General features: G+C 37.5%; 1 protein-coding gene across 2 annotated transcripts in view; it reads left to right on the forward strand.

Annotated features, from left to right (window-relative positions):
* ITGA4 (integrin subunit alpha 4) overlaps positions 1–22,293 on the forward strand; it is an 81,732-nt gene that overhangs the window by 48,297 nt on the left and 11,142 nt on the right. For both annotated transcript variants that reach the window (XM_004577299.4, XM_058664692.1), the window contains 3 exons: positions 7,181–7,330; positions 8,893–8,969; positions 21,488–21,638. In XM_004577299.4, the coding sequence (XP_004577356.4) occupies positions 7,181–7,330; positions 8,893–8,969; positions 21,488–21,638 (378 nt within the window). The remainder of the gene's footprint in view (positions 1–7,180; positions 7,331–8,892; positions 8,970–21,487; positions 21,639–22,293) is intronic.

Raw genomic sequence — 22,293 nt, forward strand, 5'->3', positions numbered from 1 at the left:
CCCAAGGCTTTGGGTCATCCTCTACTGTTTTCCCAGGTCATTAGCAGCCGGGACTAAAAGTAGTGACCATATGAGATTCTGCAGCAGCAAGTGGGGTATTAGTCTGCACTGTGCTGGCCCCTAAACTGTGAATATTAAACACTACCACTTAATGCTGGAATTTGCATAGAGCTGGGACACTGAAAATACTTTCTTCAATATCTTATTTCCATCCCTAAGTTCTTTTGTTTTTGTTTGGAACCTCTTTTGTTTTAAAACAGTGTTTTCAGTTAGAAGCAAGAGAGTAATAACCATGCAGGTGGCTGCCCTAAGCTGGAGTTCCACAGCGGGCTTTTATTGTCCTGAGGAAGAAGTGGGACTGTAATGTGTGCATTTTCTTTCAGGGTGGTAGCTTAAGGCAGTAGAGCCCGTTAACACATCTATGCTGCTACAGTCTGAGAGCACAGTATGGCAGCTTGAATTCCCCCCTCCTCTCTTCCTCATGGTAGTAATGAAGACGGTGCACAGTGGTCAGCATGCCTGGGTCCTTTCTGTGTCCCTCACCGTAGGTCCAGTGTTGAGAATGTTATGTGCATACATTTTACCTCATTTATGGCTCATCTCCTTGAGTAAAATGTTGATCTGTTGCACAATTTTGGTCTGAGAAGTTGCACATTCTGACTTGGCTATAAAAAGGAGCACATTGAATGCTGTCACCTGACAGATTGACTCTGGCATTTGAGATACAGGGGTTCCAAGGTGAGTCCAAAATCTCTAGCCTGAGCAACCAGGAGGGGGTGGTTTTCATCTAATACATTAGGACATAGAATATTGCACACCATCTTTGGGTGAAAAGTTCTGGAGTTTTGTTATGAAGCTGCTTAGGTGAGCCACCTGTTTCACCTTCACGTGTAAATGTCAGTGAAGCCCTTGTGTATGCTGGAATTGGAGACAAATAGAACTGGAAATGAAACAATATACTTTGGCAAGTGTATGGATGTATCTTGTTACATGTTTGTTGTTGTAAATGTTTAAAATGAAACAAGCTTTAAAAACATAATTTTCTTTTAGTCACATATGCTACAGTTATATGGGTAGATGTTCTTAGGATATTGATTTGTATGTGATTTCTAACCAAGTTTCACATCACTGATACTGTTTTCCTGATATTGACTATATCGTCACTATTTTGTAGGCAAGTGTATCAATTTCTCAAATAACTAATTTAAAACAACATCACATAGTTACATTACAGGAATGCTCAAAATTTATTCCTCAAAAACTAGCTAAGGAGAAAAACTTTTATTTCGTTTTTAAAACCACATTTTCACTTGTTCACAATATGCTGAATTTCAGTTTACACTATCAGAGCCAAAAATTTTTTTTGAGTGTTCACAAAGGTTTTTGAGGCAGAAGGGCAATAAGTATTAATTTATGCCTTAAAGGATCTTATCTGTTGAAATCTTTCAGGCATTTTTTTCCTACGTGATGTTTATTCCTTCCATGTAACTATATGAATATGATCATCTTTGCTATATTCAAGTACACAAGTTTATCAGAGCTTGGAAATTTCTTAGGACAAGAGGTATTATTACAGTTGTTTTGAGTTCAACAAAATTTGAAAATTTCTAGAAATATTCCTGAATCTTCCCCATAAGGTTTTGTTTCTTGATTTTCTTGGAACGGGGAGAAAGAGAGAGAGAGAGGTATCTTCCCTATGCTGGCTGGCTCTTCAAATTTCTAGAGTTGATGTTGCACAAACCAAATCCAGGAACCTGGAATTCAATCCAGAATTTCTCCCTGGGTCACAAGGAACCAGATATTTCAGCCATCACCTGCTGTACATTTATCAAAAGCTGGATCAGAAGCAGAGCCAGGAATGGATGCAAGTGCTCCATATGGGATGCTGGTATCCCATGGCATCTTAACTGCTGTGGGGAAATACCCTCTCTTTCCCTTAAGGCTTTGATAGATAATATTCTGTAGTTACTCTTAACAGCGCATCTGCATCAAAACACCTACTGTTAGTTGAGCACAAGGGAGAATGACAAGTATGGTGGGTACCCTCAGTTCCATATTTTCAGAACTTTCATGTACACAGTAAATCCATAAATAGATATCTGTAAATATTCATCATGTCGTCATAAAATATAAGACTTTAAGACTTGAACCTACTTACATATGTTTCTGCTGAAAATCCAAGTGCAGGAAAATTATATTCTGTATTACATATTCTGGAGGTAAATTGATTGAGTACATGTTTTATTGCAGAGTCTTGGAAGTAGGATATTGTGCATATTTTTTCTTGAACTCTTAGAGCTAACACAATTCATTAGTAAGACAAAAACTCAATATATACTTAAAGTAATGAATGCTATATTTTCAGTACTATTTAAAGAGTTCTTTCAGTAAGGGAAAATCTTAAGGGGTTCTGTTGATATAATGATTAGAACAGCTATCTTGGGAATATGCAGTTTCTTAGGAAATTGGGTGTAGATGCTTGTTACTTCTTTACTATCTAAACCAAGCTTACTAGATAAAATGACTGTAACTTCATGTGATGCGCTGGGTGAGGTTCTAATAAATACCTTGGAAGTCGTTTCTCAAATTCCTCCCTGGCACTGGAAGTGTGTTTCAGAAACACAAATGTGATTGTATTTCTTGCTTGAAATTCTTTCATGTGAGAGCCTACCCAGCTCCTTTCAACTACAGATGAGGTGGCCATTTTTCCTTTGTAGTTGTGCATGCATGTGTTGGCATACTGGCCTTTCACCGTGTCTGTATGAATTTATGGGCTGTGGATTTGATGGAGAGTGTCTTCAGTTCCATATTTTCAGAACTTTCATGCATGCAGTAGATCCACAAATAGATATCTATAGATGTTCATCATGCCTTCATACCCTATTTTATAAAGGTTTTTTCACCTTTTAAACTTTCAGTACACGAATCTGTATTTTCCCCCTAAGCATTATGCCTTTATCAGAAGGTCAGAGTACATAGAGGGAGAGACTGAAAAAGAGATCTACCTTCCAATGCACTCAAATGTCCACAATGGTCAGGGCCGCATCAGGACAAATCCATGAGCCAGGGACTGTAGTTCTCCCAGATGAGTGGCAGGATCCTGTGCACTTGAACCAGGGGCATTAGCAGCAAACTGGATTGAAATATTGCAGCTGAAACCTGAACTAGCATTCCACTAGCTGGTATCTCAGGCAACAGCTTAATGGCTGTGTGACAATACTGCCCTCCTAGAGATCATCTTTAAGTTGGCCAGAAGTATGTGTTTCCATGAATGTCAAGCAACAAGGGAGAATTAATGTAATTTTGAAATTTGTGGTCATTTGCAGGTTTTTACATGTTTTTTAAAGGTAATTGCCCATAAATATGTGGCATGGAATGTTCATTATTCTTAATGTAGATAGCATATGCCTGTCCAGATGAAAATTTTAAGCAAATCTTTACCTCCCTAAATACGTAGTCACTTCTGGGCATTTTACATGTTACAGTTTTTGTCCTTAGGTAGAGCTGTTAAATAAGTGTGTATATCTGTCTGATACACTTTCGTAAGAGTGCACATTTTGTATATTGTGAGGAAAGCATGATTAAAAGCTAATTAGAATAATGAAGGTAATATACACCAGATGTAGTGAAGACCTCTGGAAAATTAGTATGAATTAGATAACATGTGATTTGGTCAGCTCAAGCTTGTTGAAGAATTAAAACAGTGGACAGGTGGAAGAATTGTCACTGGCTGTCTAGTAGGAACTCCTGGGGAATAATTTAATCAAGTTTGCTATTGTAATACTCAGGGCTTCAAGCTGTTCTGTTTTCACAAGTTGGTAACTTGGGATCTGGGCCTTGATTTGCAGCATTCCTAAATGGTCAAGGTTTCACACGAAGTTGATTATCATCAAGTAATTTGATAAAAGTATCTTTATAAAAAATGGAAAAGTAATGAGAGATCTTAACGCTAAATCATGTCACAAATATTTCAGATAACGTTTAATTAATACAAATGTAATACCTCTCATTTTCTATTGTTCATTGGTTGGCATAATCCAGTTCCATTCCTTCTAAATGTTCACTAGAATTTATTTTAAAAAATACTCAGAAATTCCTTGGCTGACTTAAATACCTACATTTTGAAATAACATTCACAAAGTGTTTGTCACCTAAATTTTTATCCATTATATCGCCAATCCTCAGCAACAACAAGGGATAAGTATCAACATCATCATCCTCATTATTCCCATTTTCAAGTGGGCTCACCGAACCAGAGACCAGTAACTTGCCAAGTGTCACGTAGATCATATGTAATGGGCCCAAGATTTGAACATGTACTTCCCCTTCAGATCACTTGCTTTTAAGTGCCATACTTATATAATGTCACAAATTAGAAGAAAAAAAAGTTACCTTTTTTAGGTTTACATAGCTGTAGAATAGATGCAGTCTTGTATGTGGAATGTGTCATGTTAATGTACCTCATTGATTTTTTGAGTCACTATAGATTATAAAAGAACTGTAATCTGTGTGATTATGTATTACCACCAAGCTTTTAGTGATGAACAGTTCTTCATTTGCTTGTAGCCCACAATGTATAAGCCACATTTTAATCTTGGAAGAACTCTATATGCAAAGAGATCTGGTGCATTGAGTTTGCTCAGTGTGATGTCTGTAATGTACAAGATGTCATGACATAGAAACCTCAACTACAGATTATATTTCAGACAGGCTAACATGGCTGAAAACATGTTGGTTTCTTTAATGACCAATGAGTACTTTATTGAGTCCATTTTAAAATCGTTAAATGCATTTCCATTTTATTTAAAAGGCAGAGAGAGCGAGCTTCCATCTGCTGATCCATTCCCAAATTTCTGCAACAGGGCCAGGCCAAAATCAGGAGATAGAAATTCAATCCGGGTCTCCACAGGAGTGGCAGGAACCCAAGCATTTGAGCCATTATCCACTGTGTCGCAGGGTGTGTGTTAACAGAAGGTGAATCTGAAGCAAAGAGGCCGGGTCTCCAAGCAGGCACTTGGATATAAGACACAGGGATTTCATGCCTTAACCACTGTGCCAGGTGCCTCAATTGAATTTATCTTTAAAATGAAAAGAACTTGGAAAATAAACCTGGAAATTGAAATGGGCATATGAAAAGTAGAAACAAGTAAGAATTATCATTTAATGTTTATTTGGAGACATTCATCTTGTGATTAGTTCTCCATAACATCCTAGCAAGAATTTTAATCCAAGAAAAAGGTACATCTTTTCTATATTAGCTCTTGTTGATGATGGTTAGCTGTTCTCTCAAATCCTGAGATCATTTCTACTTTCCATTTTTGTTAGGATTAAGATATTTGCTTTATAAATTTGCCTGCAATGTGTCTTGTTTCAAATAACTTGTCAATTATTTCTGTCACAAATCCCTCATGTATCATTTTCTGAGGAAAAGATTATTTTATCCAATCTACTTGAAAAATGTAATTCTGCCTGGGGGTCTCAGGCTAACGTCTGAGATGATGTTTTATACTTTGCCTAACTTTCACGTACTTGCTTTCATGGACTGGAGAGTCTAGAACATGTTCAGTCTATGGAATTCTGAATGCTTTCAAGTTTATCTCCTGTTATTTCACTATTTGTTCATCTGCATGTGAGTGAATAATTTTCAGTCAGAAAAAGTATAACCATTTTAAGCTCATAAAGAGCAGTTATAAAAGGAAAAATAATGCCTACATATAGAAATAAAGTATCAGAACTGACAATCAGTTAGGATTAAGAAATGTTTCTTTGGCCCTGATGCAATAGACTAGTGGCTAAAGTTCTCGCCTCGCATGTGTTGGGATCCCATCGGGGCACTGGTTCTAATCCTGGTGGCCCTGCTTCCCATTCAGCTCCCCACTTATGACCTGGGAAGGCAGTCGAGAATGGACCAGGGCCTTGAGACTCTGCACCTACATGGGAGACCCAGGAGAAGCTCCTGGCTCCAGATCAGCGCAGCTCCACCCACTGCAGCTGCTTAGGGAGTGAATCAGTTTATGGACGATCTTCCTCTGTCTCTCATCCTCTTTGTATATCTGACTTTCTAGTACAAAAAATAAAATGAATCTTTTAAAGCAGTGTTTCTTTGATGGCAGAAGATGGTACATTTTAAAAATGTAATGACTTAATGAGACTTTTAGAAATGAGACCAGGAATGATAAATGCTGTGTAGAAATTAAGATATTACATTTAAAATAATGTCATACACAGCAGGATGGATTCCAAATCAATAAATTAAAATATTTTTGAAAGTATGGAAATGCAATGAGTCTGAAACATACTGTAGCAACTAGCAAGAGTTCAATAAAGTCACTAGGATATAAAATGTATAAAGCAAATACCTTTCTAACATGTCACTCATAAGTCTGGTAGAGAATTGACAATGGGGCTAGCTTTTCGCTAGGTTTTCACAGGGTTTTCACAGGGCTGTAGTTTTTGACCAGGCAGTAGTTCATCTTTAAGCTAGTGCAGACTCTGGAAGGCAGCAATGAAAGCACAGTTAGTTGCATCCCTGCCTCCCGTGTGCGATACCTGGGTTGAGTTCCTAACTCCTGGCTGGGGTCCAGCCTTGACCATCGGGTATTCTTAGGGAGGAAACAGATTGATGAGACCAGTGCTCTCACTCTCATTCTGACCCTCAAGCAGATTAAAAGAAATGTTTGTACATGAAAATGTAACAGGAAACTCCCATAAAACATTTAAAGCATATTTTACAGTAAACATGGTCAACTTTAATAAAAATGCTTCTGAGTAATATAAACAGAGATATTAACTTTTCTAGAAGTTTAGTGTAATGTTAGACAACAATATCAATTAGCACTTTGACATAATGTATAAGGTGAATATAATGAAAACCTAGGAGCTAATAAGTTATTTTTAAAAAAACAAAACGGCACCAAGGAAACAAGCCCAATTGTAGACATTCATATTACTGGATCGGGTATAGGTTTTTAGTCTTCTACTTATGTTTTTCATAAGATACATGAATGTATTTTCAAGGTGTAAAGTGTTCATGTTCATTTTGTAAAAAAACTTAGATGAAAATACAGAATTGTTTTGGCTTCCATTTACTGCTTTGGCCTTATACAAGAAAATAGGTATCCTTATATCATTTTATTTGAATGTTTATTTTTTCCATTATTCTGGTATTTGATTCCTGTAGAAAGATGTGCGGGACATCCTAACTCCAGTTCACATTGAAGCCGCCTACCGCCTTGGGCAGCACGTCATCGCTAAACAAAGTGCAGAGGAATTCCCACCACTTCAGCCAATTCTTCAGCAGAAGAAAGAAAAAGACATTATTAAAAAAATGGTAGGAATATTTTCCTTTACTCAAAACATTTTCCTAAAAAGGCATAATTCTAAAGAAAAGAGCTGTATGTCTAAATTCTTTTTTCATAATTATGAATTTTTATGAAAACAGATTCGTGATATGTTTTGTTTTCCGTTTGTCTTAATTTTGATATTCCCAATAAGATACTGAACTGAATACTTTCAAATATGCAGTTATCCACTCTGGTTGTTCCCACATATGCAAAACATTTATTTCTCTCTTGCCAGGACAGAAAATCCATTATTAGAGAGAAATAGTAGAACTAACTTGCATTCATGAGTTAACTACTTAGCGTTATCCTGTGTGCCTAGTTTATCTTCCTTAGTCTCTTTGGTTCTCCTGCTCACTCCCCCTGTCCATGGATTCACTGCCTTGCCTGTCCAATTTCCTTTCTAGGTTTTAATTATTTACAATTGCATCATGGTTGTATTATACAATGTAACTCAGGTTTTTTCATTCTTCTGTTAAAACTTTCAGTTTTCATTATCAGCTATTTCTGCATGTGTTTGATACTGTAAATATCATTATTGAAAGAATCAGTATTGCAACTATACAAGCCAAACGTTGGAATAACCTGCTGTGTAAAATAACATGGCAGAAAAAAAAACATGTACTTCCTTAATCCTGTGCAGGTGGGTTGAAGGTCTTTCCCCAGGCAGGGGCCCTTCCTGTGCAGGTGGGTTAAAGGTGCTCCCCCAGCGCAGCCCTTCCTGGGCTGGCATGCTATTTGACAGTGTTTTCCTCTCCTTGTGCCTTGTTCCTATAAACTTTTCTTTCTCTCCCTCTTATCACCTATTCCTGTCATCATTTTTCCTCTCCTGATGTTTTCTTTGAGCAATCCCATGTACCTACATACGTCCGATGTATCTGTGGCTCTTATGGAAAAATTCAAGAGTTAAATTCTGGAAGCCCTTTCATAGAAAGATTACCATTTAATCATGTTCAAAGTTCCTCAAGATAAAAAATTTAAAACTTTACATAATATAATTTTTTAATTTTGTTTTTATTTTATTTTGATACATCTTTACATAGCTGATTAGGGCACAAAGGGTCAAGGGCTACAGGAAAGCGGGTCAAATTGTTTCCACATTCTCTCCCTCTCTTTTTTTTTTTCGGTATCTGGGATAAGGAGGGAAAAGACTTTAAATAGTATAATTTCAATGAGTTATAAAGTCACAACGTATCATTTGCCAAAACTGATTCTATGCCTATTTGTAAGTAATAAAAGAAAAATGAGAGGAAGTTGATGAAGAACAGCTTGGTGGGTAATGGTCTCCGGGTATCTGTCAGGTGCCTTCCATTCAACTTTTTACTGCTGTCTTACAATCATGTTCAGTTTTAAGTTTTAAAATGTCCTGTTAGAAGAACTTGATTTCTCCACTGTTACAATTATATCATTTGAACTTACTAATTCTCAGATTGAGCCCTTGAGCCGGAGTTGTTAAGTCAATATATTATATTTTACTTATGTTTGACAGATATTTATTAAAGTATGTCTGTGTATTGAACTAAAATGTTAAAATAATGTCATTTTTTTCCAGATAAACTTTGCAAGGTTTTGTGCCCATGAAAATTGTACTGCTGATTTACAGGTCTCTGCAAAAATTGGGTTTTTTAAGTAAGTACAGTATTCTCTGTTGTTCTTTTGGCATTTACTTGTGGAATCCAAAGACCAAAGACTTGAAAACTAATTCTTAGGGGTAGCAGCATTTAAAGAACTGGAAAGAGTGCACTATTCTAATGGAAGTTTAAAGTATGCTTTCAGAGATGACCACTTTTCAAACAATGAGAATATATGAGCTCTAAGCCTTTAGGAAACATATCTTAATATTTCATTGATAACTAAGAAGGTATTTCAAATTTTAATCATGCATTGGATTATCGTTATTAGACGTTAGACATGTATGAGTGCTTGCTAAAAGTGTTTTTGTGGCAAAATGAGCTTTTACTCTACAAGTTTCTTGTCACTTGGGAAACTGGTTGTGTCACTCAGACTAATGTGCAACCCGTAAATGGACCATTTGAATGAGAGTAAACAATCTTGCTCTTTTAAACTCACGGGAAATAGCAAAATGGAAAACTATGTAAAGTGCTTAGAACTGAATGTGTTGCATAGTGGACATTCAGTGTTGATTGTTGTTATCACAGGAAATAAACCATGGGAACTTATTTCTCTAGATCCTCTACATGATGGGAATTCAGCAGGTTCGTGGAAAATGGAGTTAAAAGATCACTCTAACTATAAAATCTAGGCATGTTTCTAAAAATAGCTTTCATTTTCTGTGGATTTTTGAAGACTCATATTCTCATATCCTAACTGAGGTAGCAGAGGGAAGCTGTGACAGTGAGGACCCAAGAGAAAGAATGCACACTGCGGGTTGAGGATTGATTGTGTGTGGGAAGTGAAATGAGGGAAGAAGATCTGTAAGTGACAAGGATAGAAAACAGGAAACTAGTTTTGGAAGGTCAGGATATAGGGTAGTGAGTTTAGCTTTGGGCATGTTGAATTTGTTGATGTCTTTGTGGAAATCTCCATTTGAAAATCTAGCTTGGGACTGCAAGTAGAAGTTCTTCTACACAAGTGAGATGTGAGATTTCACAGGAGCTAGAAATGTGAATTTCCCAGAAGAATTATGAATCAAATATTGGGGATAATTTTAAAATATTGGGGACAATTTTGCTTTAAAAGCTTAAGAATAAGAAGTCCCTCTCAGAGGGTGAACAGGTGTCTTCAGAAGATTAAGAGAAGAAAGTTGGGTTAAATAGCCAAAGGGGAATATAAAATAATGACAAAATACTATATAATTAAATGGAAAGATCACATATACTAATCAATGAGGCAAAAGTCTTGGAAATTAACATATGAAATGTGATTGGTGGAAGTGAAGAAATTTACCACTGGCAAAATTTATGATAGAAATCACAGTGCACGGTTTATGATCAAACAAAAGAGAATAAATTGAAAACAAGCAAATTCAACTGAAGAATTCTTATATATTTACCAAGTATAATTCATTAAATCTTAGGAAAGTATAGTGTGAGGGTCAAAGGCAGAAAAAGAATTAACTGGAGAGAGACTCTTTCAGCTTACATCCTACAGGGTGCCTTTCAATTTTTACTTGAACTGTTCTCTAACGCATTTGACAGCTGTCCACGTCTTTGAACATCTTTTCCTTTCATCTCAGTGATGCCATTCTTTCCCATTCTTCTACTTCTCCAGCTCTTCCTACTCAGCTTATCTTTGTAGGTCTTTGATTTTGGCTTCATAAGTGCTCTTCCCTCAGCTCTCCCTTTCACTACAATATTTTCCCTGGGAAATCTTGCCTACGGCTATGATCCCACCTGTTGAAGTTTCACACCCACAAATCAGTTGCATACTGCACATGTCCTCTAGGGTACCCCATAGATTCAGTCTTCTTAGTCACTGTCCAGCATCACACGGCCATTAGTTTGTTATCAAAGCCAAAGCATAGGTTCTTCTCTTTTTGTTATTCTTCATTTTTGATCATTTCTGAAGCTCTGCAGTTTTAATGACTTAAATGTAGTTCTCACTCATCATATTGCTCTCTCGCCACCACTGTTGTTCCAAAGCATGCACTACCTGAAGCCCTGAGCTCCTGCTTATTGCACTGCTGTCTTAAGACATTTGCATTATTCTAATCCCTTTACCATGTGTGTTTCCAGAGTGAGCTGTCTCTAACACATGCATCTGGTAACAACACTTCAGCTGCTCATTTTAGACTTAACATCAGAAATCCTCTGGGTTGTTTCTCACCAGTTCCCAAGAGCATTTTTCCATCGGTAGCAGTTCTCCCTTGAGCTTCTGTAGCTTTTCACTTCTACTCCTCTACTTGATTAACTTTTAATTATCTTTTAAATCTAAGCCATTTCCCAGAGGAAGTTCCTTCATCTCTAGTACTTAAACCTTAGCTGCCACTGGCCCCATTGCACATGTATTCACCTTTCTTGAATGTCTGCCTCCAAGCTGATAGAAACTGCTGCACAACAACCTCATGTCTTGCTGTATTTGCATTCCTGATGCCTAGCAGAATGACTGGAACCGTGCAGCTGACTGATAGAGGTTGCTGAGAATGGAACAAGAGTCTCTCAGAAGACATAGGTAATGGGGTCAGTCTCAAAGGTTGCAGGAGTTAGGCTTAAAGAGAAAATGGTGTTTATCTCGAGCTGAGGAGCTGTAAAAAGATGCTTGACATTAAAAAATTAATATTTTCCATGATACACTGTTTTAGGGATTTCCCCTTTTCCTTCCATTTTCTCCCTCATTTTCCCCTCTCATCATTTCCCTCCCGCTCCCCCCGCCATTACATCGGTATAGTACTTAGTAACAGTTACAAGTTTTAACATTCTGCTATTTAAGCGTGTCATGGTGTTGTAGGTATTGGCAAACATAGGAAGTCTAGTATCATATTGTCAAGGTTTATTTCACTATGTCATTGGGAGTCCTGCTTTCATTTGGGAGTAGAGATGCCTACGGCAATGTATCTTCACTCCCCAGTATTCTGGTCTCTATTACACAGTTCACCTATGAGAATATATGGATATACTTGTTTACAATATATCTGTATTTTGCATCAATGTTGGCTTGTATCAGAAAAAAGATGGTGCTTGACATCATATGGAAGGAAGGGAAATGTGGAGGATTCATGGACAACTAGGGGGAAAAAAGCAAGTTCATACATGGTACTTGATGGGAACAAGCATAGGTTTGGGAAATTGAAAGGAATGGAAAAGATTCCAAGCGGTTACTCTGCTAGTTGTGATAGGGAACCTCCAGGAGGAATGAATGGAAGGGTTGACCTACACTATTCCATATCCTATTACACAAGAATTACATGTAGAAAAGGAATAAATCAATTGTTTTAATCTCAGGGAATGCCTGCCAATATACTTGAACTCTCACAGTTGAGGGCTAATGAACTGTAATCTCTATGGCTGATCATTGAACTTTGTTTCTATTATCTGGAGTGACAGCTAGAATAATCCCCAGACATTGACTGTTGTCTACTTTGAACCTCACCATGTAGTGTGGTTCCACTGGGAATGTGTTAGTTGAGTAATTTATGTCTTTCCCTTTTTTGTATTTATCTGCTTCTTAAAATGCTTAGTTTCCTTGGTGGTTCTGCCATCAACGACTTTTAATAAAAAGACTTGTGTGGGGGAAAAGTTTTCTCTAAGTTTCACACTGTAATGTTTTCATGTTCTTTTAAATCATGCACTACTGTCACATTTGTCACCCCTAATTGCAACCTCCCTGTCCTGTGACAAAATAGAACATTAGGATTTATATGAAAACATTATTAAAAATGCTTCTTTTCCTGAAAATTTAAATTACAGGTTATACAAGTAAGATATGGCATTTTAATTGAATTTAATGATTCAGCTTTCCTCTTTGCTTGTTTCTGCATAACAAAAAACATACCTACTTTATACTTTTAATTTGAAATTCTAATATTTTTGTCAGCTCATGCTCGTTCTGATTTTGAGTGGTAGCCGACATGGTGTTAGGCAGTGTTTCACATGGTATGGAGTTTGAGCCACCTTTATGAGACATGCAGAATGTCTGATAGAAATACATATTCCTGAACCCCTAAGCATCCAAATCAGAATGAATGGGAACCATATTAGAAATACTCACTTTTATTAGAGTTTCAAGTTCTTAGGACATTAAAACCCGAGAACCAATGTGTGGTGGCCAAGAGCAACAGCTTTGAGGTCAAACAGTTTGGTTTGAGATCTGTATGTGTCATTTACTACCTGAATGGCTTTTATAACCTCTGTAAGCCTCTTTGTTCATTTTAAAATAAGCCAAAGGCCATACTCAGTGCATCACTTGGCACACGCAACGTTTTGGTCACAGCTGGTACTATCTTTGACACTGTAGTCCACCCCTAATCATGTCTTCACTTTCCATGAATTTAGTTGCTGTTATGAACTATAGTCTGTGAAACCATTAAATTGGAAGTTCTATAAAGAAGAAATTGTTAAAGTTTAAACAGCATGCCATTCTGAAATGTGATGAAATCTTGCACAATCCTATTCTGTTGCACCCAGGACATAAACCATCCCTTTGTCCAGCGTATCCACCCTGTGTTGACTACCCAGGCAGTCACTTCCTACCTGACTCTTAGTTACTGGGCATCTCAGGTACCAGATCATGGTAACTTAGTGGACTATGTTCAAATATTCTTGTAGCTCCCGAATTTAGGAGGAATGATGTTTTAAGACAGCTTGTTACAGCTGTTCTATTTTCTTATTAGTTGTGGATAATTTCTGGCTCTGCCTAATTCATAAATTAAAACATTTTGGGTGTGCACAGATGGGAAGAATATAGTATCCATAGGATTTGATACTATCTGTGGTTCCAGGCATCCATTTTGGCTCTTGGAATACAAGAGCCAATGGCTTACGTATACCACTACTGTACTTTATTTTTGAAACATTTATAGACCATCATAGCAATCTTTAAATTTGGCCACAAAATACAAACAGAAGTCTAAGCATTGTTCTGCATATGTGTTGTATGTTCTGAAAATGCTACTTAGTAAGTAGTTCAATCTTGTGTGGTTTGAATGTTAGTGTAAGTAGTACATTCATTAGGAAACATACTATTTGTTAGGTAGATGCTAGTTTATTTGAGGAACTTGGGTATGAAAACTCCTCCACTTAACCTTTTAGATCCACAGTGAATGTTTCAGTCAATTTATCTGGCAGTTTCAGTGAATTATATTCTGTCAGACAAAAATACATCTCTCCCACTTAGGTGTTCTGTCTGCCTTCTCAGTAACAGTAAGCACATTGCAACCATATGTTCTAGACATTCTCCCAGTTAAAACTCCACTGACACTAATAGTATTTATGTGTCCCAAAGTTATAAACCTGTTTTAGGCCTATTTATTTACCCAGTAAAAAGCATGAGTTTCTGAAGACTGCAGTAATAAACCACTGCCATCACACTAAACAGTGCTTATCTACTCTACATCATCTTTTCGTTAAGTCAGGGCTTCCTACTGAATCTCTGAATTCTGAGGGCAATAAGCTACATTCAGATAGACTTCCATTGCAAAATACATGTGAATAAATATGGCTTGATTGAGCTTACAATTATGCTAGTAGTGATCATCTCTCAGATAGGCAGTTTAAAATCATCCATGTAGATTATTGATAGTAATGACATGGCTTTTGCACTCTGTCGTGCTTTCAGGCGTGTGATGCAGCCCTCTCCTGAACAGTTGGTTTCATGCCAGCTAAGAATCATTTGAAAAGATGAACTAGTGCCACTTGCCATGGCTTACTTGGCTAATTCTACCCCTTCGAGTGTTGGCATCCCGTATGAGTGCTGGTTTGTGCCCCGGCTGCTTCACTTCCATTCTAGTTCCCTGCAGAGGATGGCCCAAAGCTTTGGGACCTTGCACCAACATAGGAGACTTGGAAGAAGCTCCTGGCTCCTGGCTTCTAGTTTCAGATCAAATCAGATCAACTGGCCATTGCGGTCATTAGGCGAGTGAACCATTTGATGGAAGATCTTTCTCTGCCTTTGTCTCTGTAAATCTGCTTTTTAAGTGAAAATACATATTTTTTTTAAATGCACTTAATCGGTTCAAAAAGGGGAGAGGGCCAGAGCTACCGAAGGAGGGAGAGGAATAGAGAAAATGGGAAGGGAGATATGTTCCATATTTTCGGTTTGCTGATTTGTGTCCAGATGGCTGCGGGGCCAAGGGTAGGGCAGGCTGAAACCTGGAGCTAGGAATTTTGAACTCTGCACAGATGGCCACATCAGTGGCAGGGCCTTCCCAGATGCAGTGGCAGGGAAGGATTGGAAGCAGAGTAGTTGAGACTTGAAACAGCACTGCAATATGGTATGCTGATGTCAACCTGCTGGGTCAGAACACCAGCCCTCAGGAACCCTTTTGATGGCAAGGAAGAAATACATAATAATGGGTTAAAAACAAATGAATGTAATTAGTTTGCATAATAAACAATCTGAAGGGGAAAAGATGGTTCTAGGTTTAGTGAACAGGTGCCAAAGACTGGAAATGGATGGTTATCATTCCTTTTTTTTTTTCATGGTCACAATATAGATACAGAAAAGCAAAAAGAAATATGATAGTAGTTTGTAAGGTTGCCTGTCCAGGACAGGAAATACCACATTAGATGTTCTCAGATAAACCAGATCAATGTCACCTTCTCAGCCTTGAGTCAATCATGGTTGAATGAGAATGGATTCATGCTGAGCATGTCAGATCATGATTCCCACCCTTATGCTGGATTACAGGTTTGTCTTATGCACCATGAAGGGAATGCTGCTTAATGCCTGAACAAGCCAGGGTTCTCTTAGCATCTAAGAAGAGAGATCATTTTTGGTCAGACAGTGAACCATTAGCAACATGTACCACTGTGTTGTTAACCACAGAACCAGCTTACCAAGACTGCCCATTATAAAAACGGATGCAGTAGGAATATGTGTCCCTACTAACATACCTCACAGTGGGAAGATGAGCTTTATACTTTAATATCCTAAATCATGCTAATTACTCATTCAAACCTTCAGTCCAACTTCATCCGTTCTCACTTTGACTTCAGTGAATCAGGTTCTAGTCAATAAAATCATAATTGTCAGATTACTGATCTGTTCTGAGGCAAGAACTTCCAACTTGCCATTTTTCCTGAAGCCAATAGTAAGAATATAAGGGATAAATTCAGGTGGCCCATACACCACTTGCTGCTGTAGACTGTTCTTTTACCAAATAAATAAGCCATGTGCTTGACATAGGAAAGTATCATTATCAGTTTATATTTTGTTCTAGTATCTTGATTAGAAATAAGTTAGCTGTTAAGCTCTAATTCATGTTAGTAAGGCCAAATTCATTATGCTAAGACTTACTGAGCATTTATTTTAGAATAAAATGTTATCATTGACTTAGGACAAACATACAGCCTTCATGCTGGCATGCATCGTTTATCTGTTTCCTTATTAAGTTATGATTCTGCATGCACACAGTCCTTTAAGTTGCATGAATTGTAGATGGCTTTGTAAATTTCAAGACTGCGTTATGCATATTTTAATGAAGAATGAACTGTGAATCCTGGAGAAAGCTGTGGTTCAGTCTTGTAGCACTTCCAGATGTGCACCTGGTCCTTTATCTGTCTCACATGAAGAGCTTCTGGGTATTTCTCTGACATCATCTTATTAATGAATCAAGACACAGTAAGTTGTATATTTTCAAAAGAGTTGAGTTGTAGCTATGGTAACGTGGCAAAATAGCTTTAAAAAGGAAAATATACCCAAAGTCTTACTGCTGAAATGTGAACATTGTGTTCCTCTTTTAATTTACTGTTGTCTTGGAACCTAGCTGTTTATGCACTGCTTTCACCTTCTGTTGCTTGTCTATGTGCCAAGTTCTTTCCCAAAGGTGTTCAGTGACTAATGCTTTGGTTACAAGCCAGAATATTTTATAAATGTCTATTTCTAAATAGCTCTTCTACAAGTGTTAATTAAACTTTAATATGTATCTGAAGTTTACTCTTAAATACTTCTATGTGCCTTTATTTATAACATGATTATGGAACAGTGGGAGGAATGTAGGATGGCTTTATCCCCACACATTTTTTTCTTTCCTGTTTAACATGTGTCATCAAATGTGTAATTATCTAATCCAAAGGTTTACTGCATAGAAATGAGTAAATTACAGCCATTCTCTTAAGATGTCAAGATGGTATACGATCAATTGAACTCCACCTTAAAATAATAGTTTGTGCTTGTTGCTTTATTAGTTATTACACACCCAACTGGTATCATCTAACTTTTTAAACCCAACGAGCAGAAACCAGAGGTGGTAGTACTACAGAAGGTATTCTTCATCTTTCTCTACTTTTGGTGCAGTAAGGAGTTATAAGATCTAAACCATCACTTTCCCTGATACTGATAGGAATGTGAGGATAATGACTGTTATGCCATTCAAATAATGGAGCTTGTGTTATAAACAGAATAGTATAGACTGGATGTTGATTAAATCCAGTAAGAATGTGTTGTGTGTTCTTTTCAGACTATACTCACTTGATCAGATTGTCTGTATGAAAACTCAACTCTGTTATCTCTTCCACTGTAGAATGAAGTAGAACATGGCTGTGTTCCAATAAAACTTTAGTTATAAATACAGGCAGACACATGAAAAAGACTGTGGACAATGTTTTGTGGATCAGTTCTCTATAATATTGTTGTTTTTATTTGGAAATGCTGCAATATGTGCTTATCTTCTTATTATATAAAAAAGTGCCTAATAGTATATTTTACTCTTGAAATATATTTTCTTAACTATCTTATGCTATTAGACAAGAGATTTTAAGAAATTAATCCTCATTTAGCAAGCCATAAGAATCTACTCCTAGAAAGATATACACAGATGGATGCATATAGTTAAAATGATAGATACAATATGTACATATTTACCAAAAGACTCACAACTACATATATCATTGTAGATTATACTCACATTTTAAATAAAAGCCACACATAAGAGATACTCAAGGATGAAATATCCTATGATCACATTTGAATATGAAATTAGGCAAAGCCAACTTATATATTAAGAAATCAATAGGTTGAGGCAATGACTAGAAGAAAAGGGGTCCTCGGGCTTTTTTGTGGCACTGATGATATTTTTCTTGATCTAAGTACGTGAATTATGCATGTAGTCAGTTTATTAAAATCATCGAGCTGTGTACGTAGAATGTTTGCTTTCTCTACACAAGCTATACTTTGATTAATATATATATAAAATGGAAAAACCATGTTGACAGGAGGAATTAATAACTATAAGGTGGACTGTACAATTTCTTAGAGCTGTATTTTTTAAAAAGTTGGGATAGTCAAAATTTTTCATTTTGTGTACAGATTGTGAGGTTCTAAAATCTAATGGTTTCTAAGAAGCCACATGCCTTCCAGTAGTGATGTTTTCTCCATGACTCTGTGATAATGACATTACTAGACCACTTCAACAAGTGTATCACCACTAAAATACCACATTGTGGGTGGGGGGTAGCTTACAAATCATATGAATGTGGTAGAGCTATGTATTACTTTCTGGTAATGAAATATTAGAATATGAATATTAGGTAAACATAGCTGTAAAGCTATAATTTGTCAGAATTTATACTGTTGATTTCCTGAACTTTGAGCAAGCAGAAACTTCCTAGTAATTTTTTGCCTTCTATTGTATTTATATGTTCATTAGGTATAACCCAAACCACTTTATGTTTGATCCATGTGCACACATAGGCACCTACATCCTGGATACCAACTCTTGCTAGGCTCTCAGAAAACCATTATAGTACTCATCTAGTATCTTCCCTGCAGTGCTGAGAGAAGCCATGTAAAACCACGCAAAAAAATACCGCATTGTAGGGACTCTTTGTGTGCTTTAGGGAGGAAGGCCAGCACCTGCTCTGCTTAGGGGAAAACAGTGCAACACAGAGGACATGAGTGAGTAGACTAAGGATTACTGAAGCTTCAACTCAGCCTCGAGCATCCAGTACAAGGTAGTCAAATGCATGGAGAAATGATGTCAAAAGCAGGTGGAATAGCTTAAAGTGACACACAGAATATCCTGGTGTGTTTAGACATCTGTTTGTAGGTATGGTAAACATGAAGGAATGAGTCAAGCAGTGAGTCAAGGATCAGCTCTCTTCGAGAGTTTTGGATGTCGCACTAAGCCACCGAGTACCTACAAAACACTGAAGGGAGCTCAAAGGGCATGTGACACCTCGTGTGCGTTCCTGTAAACAATCCTGTGGTGGTATGAAGAATGGATTGAAGGACAGGAGAAAGACTTCAGGCAGAAAAACCAAGTGGGAGTAATCCAAGTTAACTAGGTTCAATCATAAAACATGTCACACTATTTATTTTAAAAATTGTTGGAATACCCAATCCAAATAGTCCAAACAGTAGAAAAGCAAAGAATAATCTCTTTACTACCTTCAGGTATAAGATATTCCTCCAGAGTGCTTGGTTTGTAACTGTTTCCTATGTGTTTACCATCCCTGTTTATATCTATTCACGAATCTGTCATTGTCTTCTATAAAACAGAAATGAAGTGTGTGCTAACTAACCTTTTATTAGGGCACAATGAACATAGTACCTGATCTGTTGTACAGGGACTTTTGATTATAGCCATTTATGCATGTGTAGGTAACGCTTAAAAGCAGAAAGTTTGAGGCATGTTAAATTCTATGCTGTCTATCCCTTTTCTTCAATCAATCTATAAATATTAAACATCCATTCTGTTTAATGTGTCCAGCAAGAGTTTATTCAAACACAAATGTTCCAGTAAAATGTTGATCATAATGGCACCATTTAGCATTATTAAAGAAACTTGTAGAATTCTAAAAGTTTAGGTGAGCACTTTGCTTAACGGTTATGACTGTCTTCAGCTGATATTTCACTGTGGGTCACATTTTTCTCTAGTTGGAACTAATTTTTCTAAATTTTCAAGAATTACTGTCTTCAGGGAAAGTTTATCAAATCTTAACATTCTATAACTGATATTCCTTGGCTTTAACCATTATAACTCTCCCTTGGGAAAACAATATGGGCTATAAAGAAAATTAGAATTTCCTTATGGTGTTAGAACATTGTAATAGTAACCTATGAATAAGTTCTTAAAGTTTCAAATTCATCATATTTATATGCTCTGAGAATTCCATGGGATGTGCATACCCCATATCTTCAGTGAATAGTTGTTAGTGCTGATGGGGTAGCCAAGTCTTTGAAATAAAGAGTGTCACCTCCTACCCAATGAGTGGATCTCAGTGCCAGGACTTGAATTGACTCCTACAACTGGATTTGCAGCACCCTTCTCTTAATGGTTTCTAGGATAGTGCAGCATTTCTGCAGTCCCAAGAGTTTTGTCTTATTGATGCAGAGACAGAGAGTGCTCATCTGCATGTTGATCCAAATGGCTAACACACCTGGGCCAGTCCAAAGCCAGGAACTCAAGCTAGCTTTCCTACATGAGTAGCAGAAACCAAGTACTTGAGCAATTACTTGCCACTATCCTGTTTGTGCATTATCAGGAAGCTAGAATTGGAATCATCGGACGGAAGATCTTCCTCTCTGTCTCTCCTCCTCTCTGTATATTTGACTTTGTAATGAAAATAAATAAATCTTTAAAAAAAAAAAAGAATTGGAAACAGCTGGGGCTCTGATATGGATCACAGGAATCTTAACAGAAACCTTAAATGCCAGGCCAATTGCCTGTAGCCTGCAATTCCATTTTTAGTTTGGCATATTTATTGGTATCGGTGGCTAACCAACATGCCTTAGGTTTTAGTGCCACCTCTCACTGGGAATGTTAGTTTTTACTTCCTTACTTCAACTAAAATGTTCATTCTCCTTTTCTCCCAGTTTCCCCATTTGCACCCTTTGGATTGGGCAGACACTAGCCCAATGCCTATTCAAGCAATGAAAGGAAATACATTTTTTTCAAGATTTGTTTATTTCAAAGGCAAATTTAGAAATAGAAGGAAGGAAAGAAAGATTTTCCACCTGCTGGTTCGTTCACATTCCCCAAATAGCTGAAACAGCCAGGGCTGGGCCAGGCTGGAACGGGGAACCAGATGTTTCGTGGTGGTCTCCCCTGTGGGTGCAGCGTCCAAGCACTTGGGCCATCTTCTGCTGCTTTTCCTGGTGTATTAGCAGGGAGCTGGATCAGAGGGGGAGCAGTCAGGACCTAATCTGGTGCTCAAAAGGGATGCCAGAATCACATCTGGTAGCTAAACCTGAAAGCAGATGTTTAAAAAGTGCTTTTCCTTGTGAAATGATGAGGAAAATGCTAAAAATTGCAGAAAGTAAACCAGAAAAGAAGGAAAACAATAAGGGTGATGTGGTTCTAATTAGTGAAAAAGCCAAATTTGTTTTAGCTAATAGCTGACTGGATTTATCTGAAATATGAGAAGCCCAAGTTGTTCTAAACATGAACTTAAATCTGCTTGCATAAGCTCATTTCTGCAGGGGCATTTCTAAGTTAATATTTTATGTTAAATACATACATACATATGAAGTTGGGAATTTTTACTTTAAAAAGAGGTAAATATTAAATATTACTCTTTAACTGTTTTTAGGCCACATGAAAATAAGACCTACCTTGCTGTTGGGAGCATGAAGACATTGATGTTGAATGTGTCATTGTTTAATGCCGGAGATGATGCTTATGGGACCACCCTGCACATCCACCTGCCCGTGGGGCTGTACTTTATTAGGATTTTAGACCTGGTGAGTGCTGTAAGCATGCTAGTATGATACTGTTGAGTATTTTACTTCAGTTTTGAAAGAGTAAATGATACAACTCAGTTCACTGATTTGGGGTATAAATGACTGGATCTGAGTCTGATTTAGGCTAATCAGGCTCCTTGCGCTGCTCAAATCGGCAAGTTCCCTGGGGTGCCAAGGCAGCTGCCTCCCACTTCCCAGGGCCAGGAGGAGAGAACGGTGGTGTGACACGCTGGGGTCTTTGCAATACTGTTCGTCCATGCCAGCCTGCCAATCACTGCTCTTCATTTTAAGTTCACATTCACATCTTTCCTCCTAAAAGACTTCTAGCACATTGAAACCAGGCATTTTGCACAAGTTCCAGCGTCTTGAACTGAGGCCAGAATTGAGACAATTGCTTTTGCTAACAAGGGTATGGTGCAGTTGGAGGCCTTTTCTTACTTGTGTGCCTCAGTTAGGAGGTGTCGGGTCCATCAGCAGGATCATTACAAGGTTGACTTGAGAAAAGCTTCAGTATATGTTTGCACATTGACTCTGCTCTGTATGGGTTCACCTCTTCACACTGAGAGCATTTGAGAGAGGCCTTTGGCCTCTGACAAATGTTAACCCCTTTCTCGGGGGGAGATCAGGAGCCTGTTTGCAAAAATATAAGGAAGGA

The sequence above is a fragment of the Ochotona princeps genome, chromosome 5 (assembly GCF_030435755.1).
Source record: "Ochotona princeps isolate mOchPri1 chromosome 5, mOchPri1.hap1, whole genome shotgun sequence".
NCBI lineage: Eukaryota > Metazoa > Chordata > Mammalia > Lagomorpha > Ochotonidae > Ochotona > Ochotona princeps.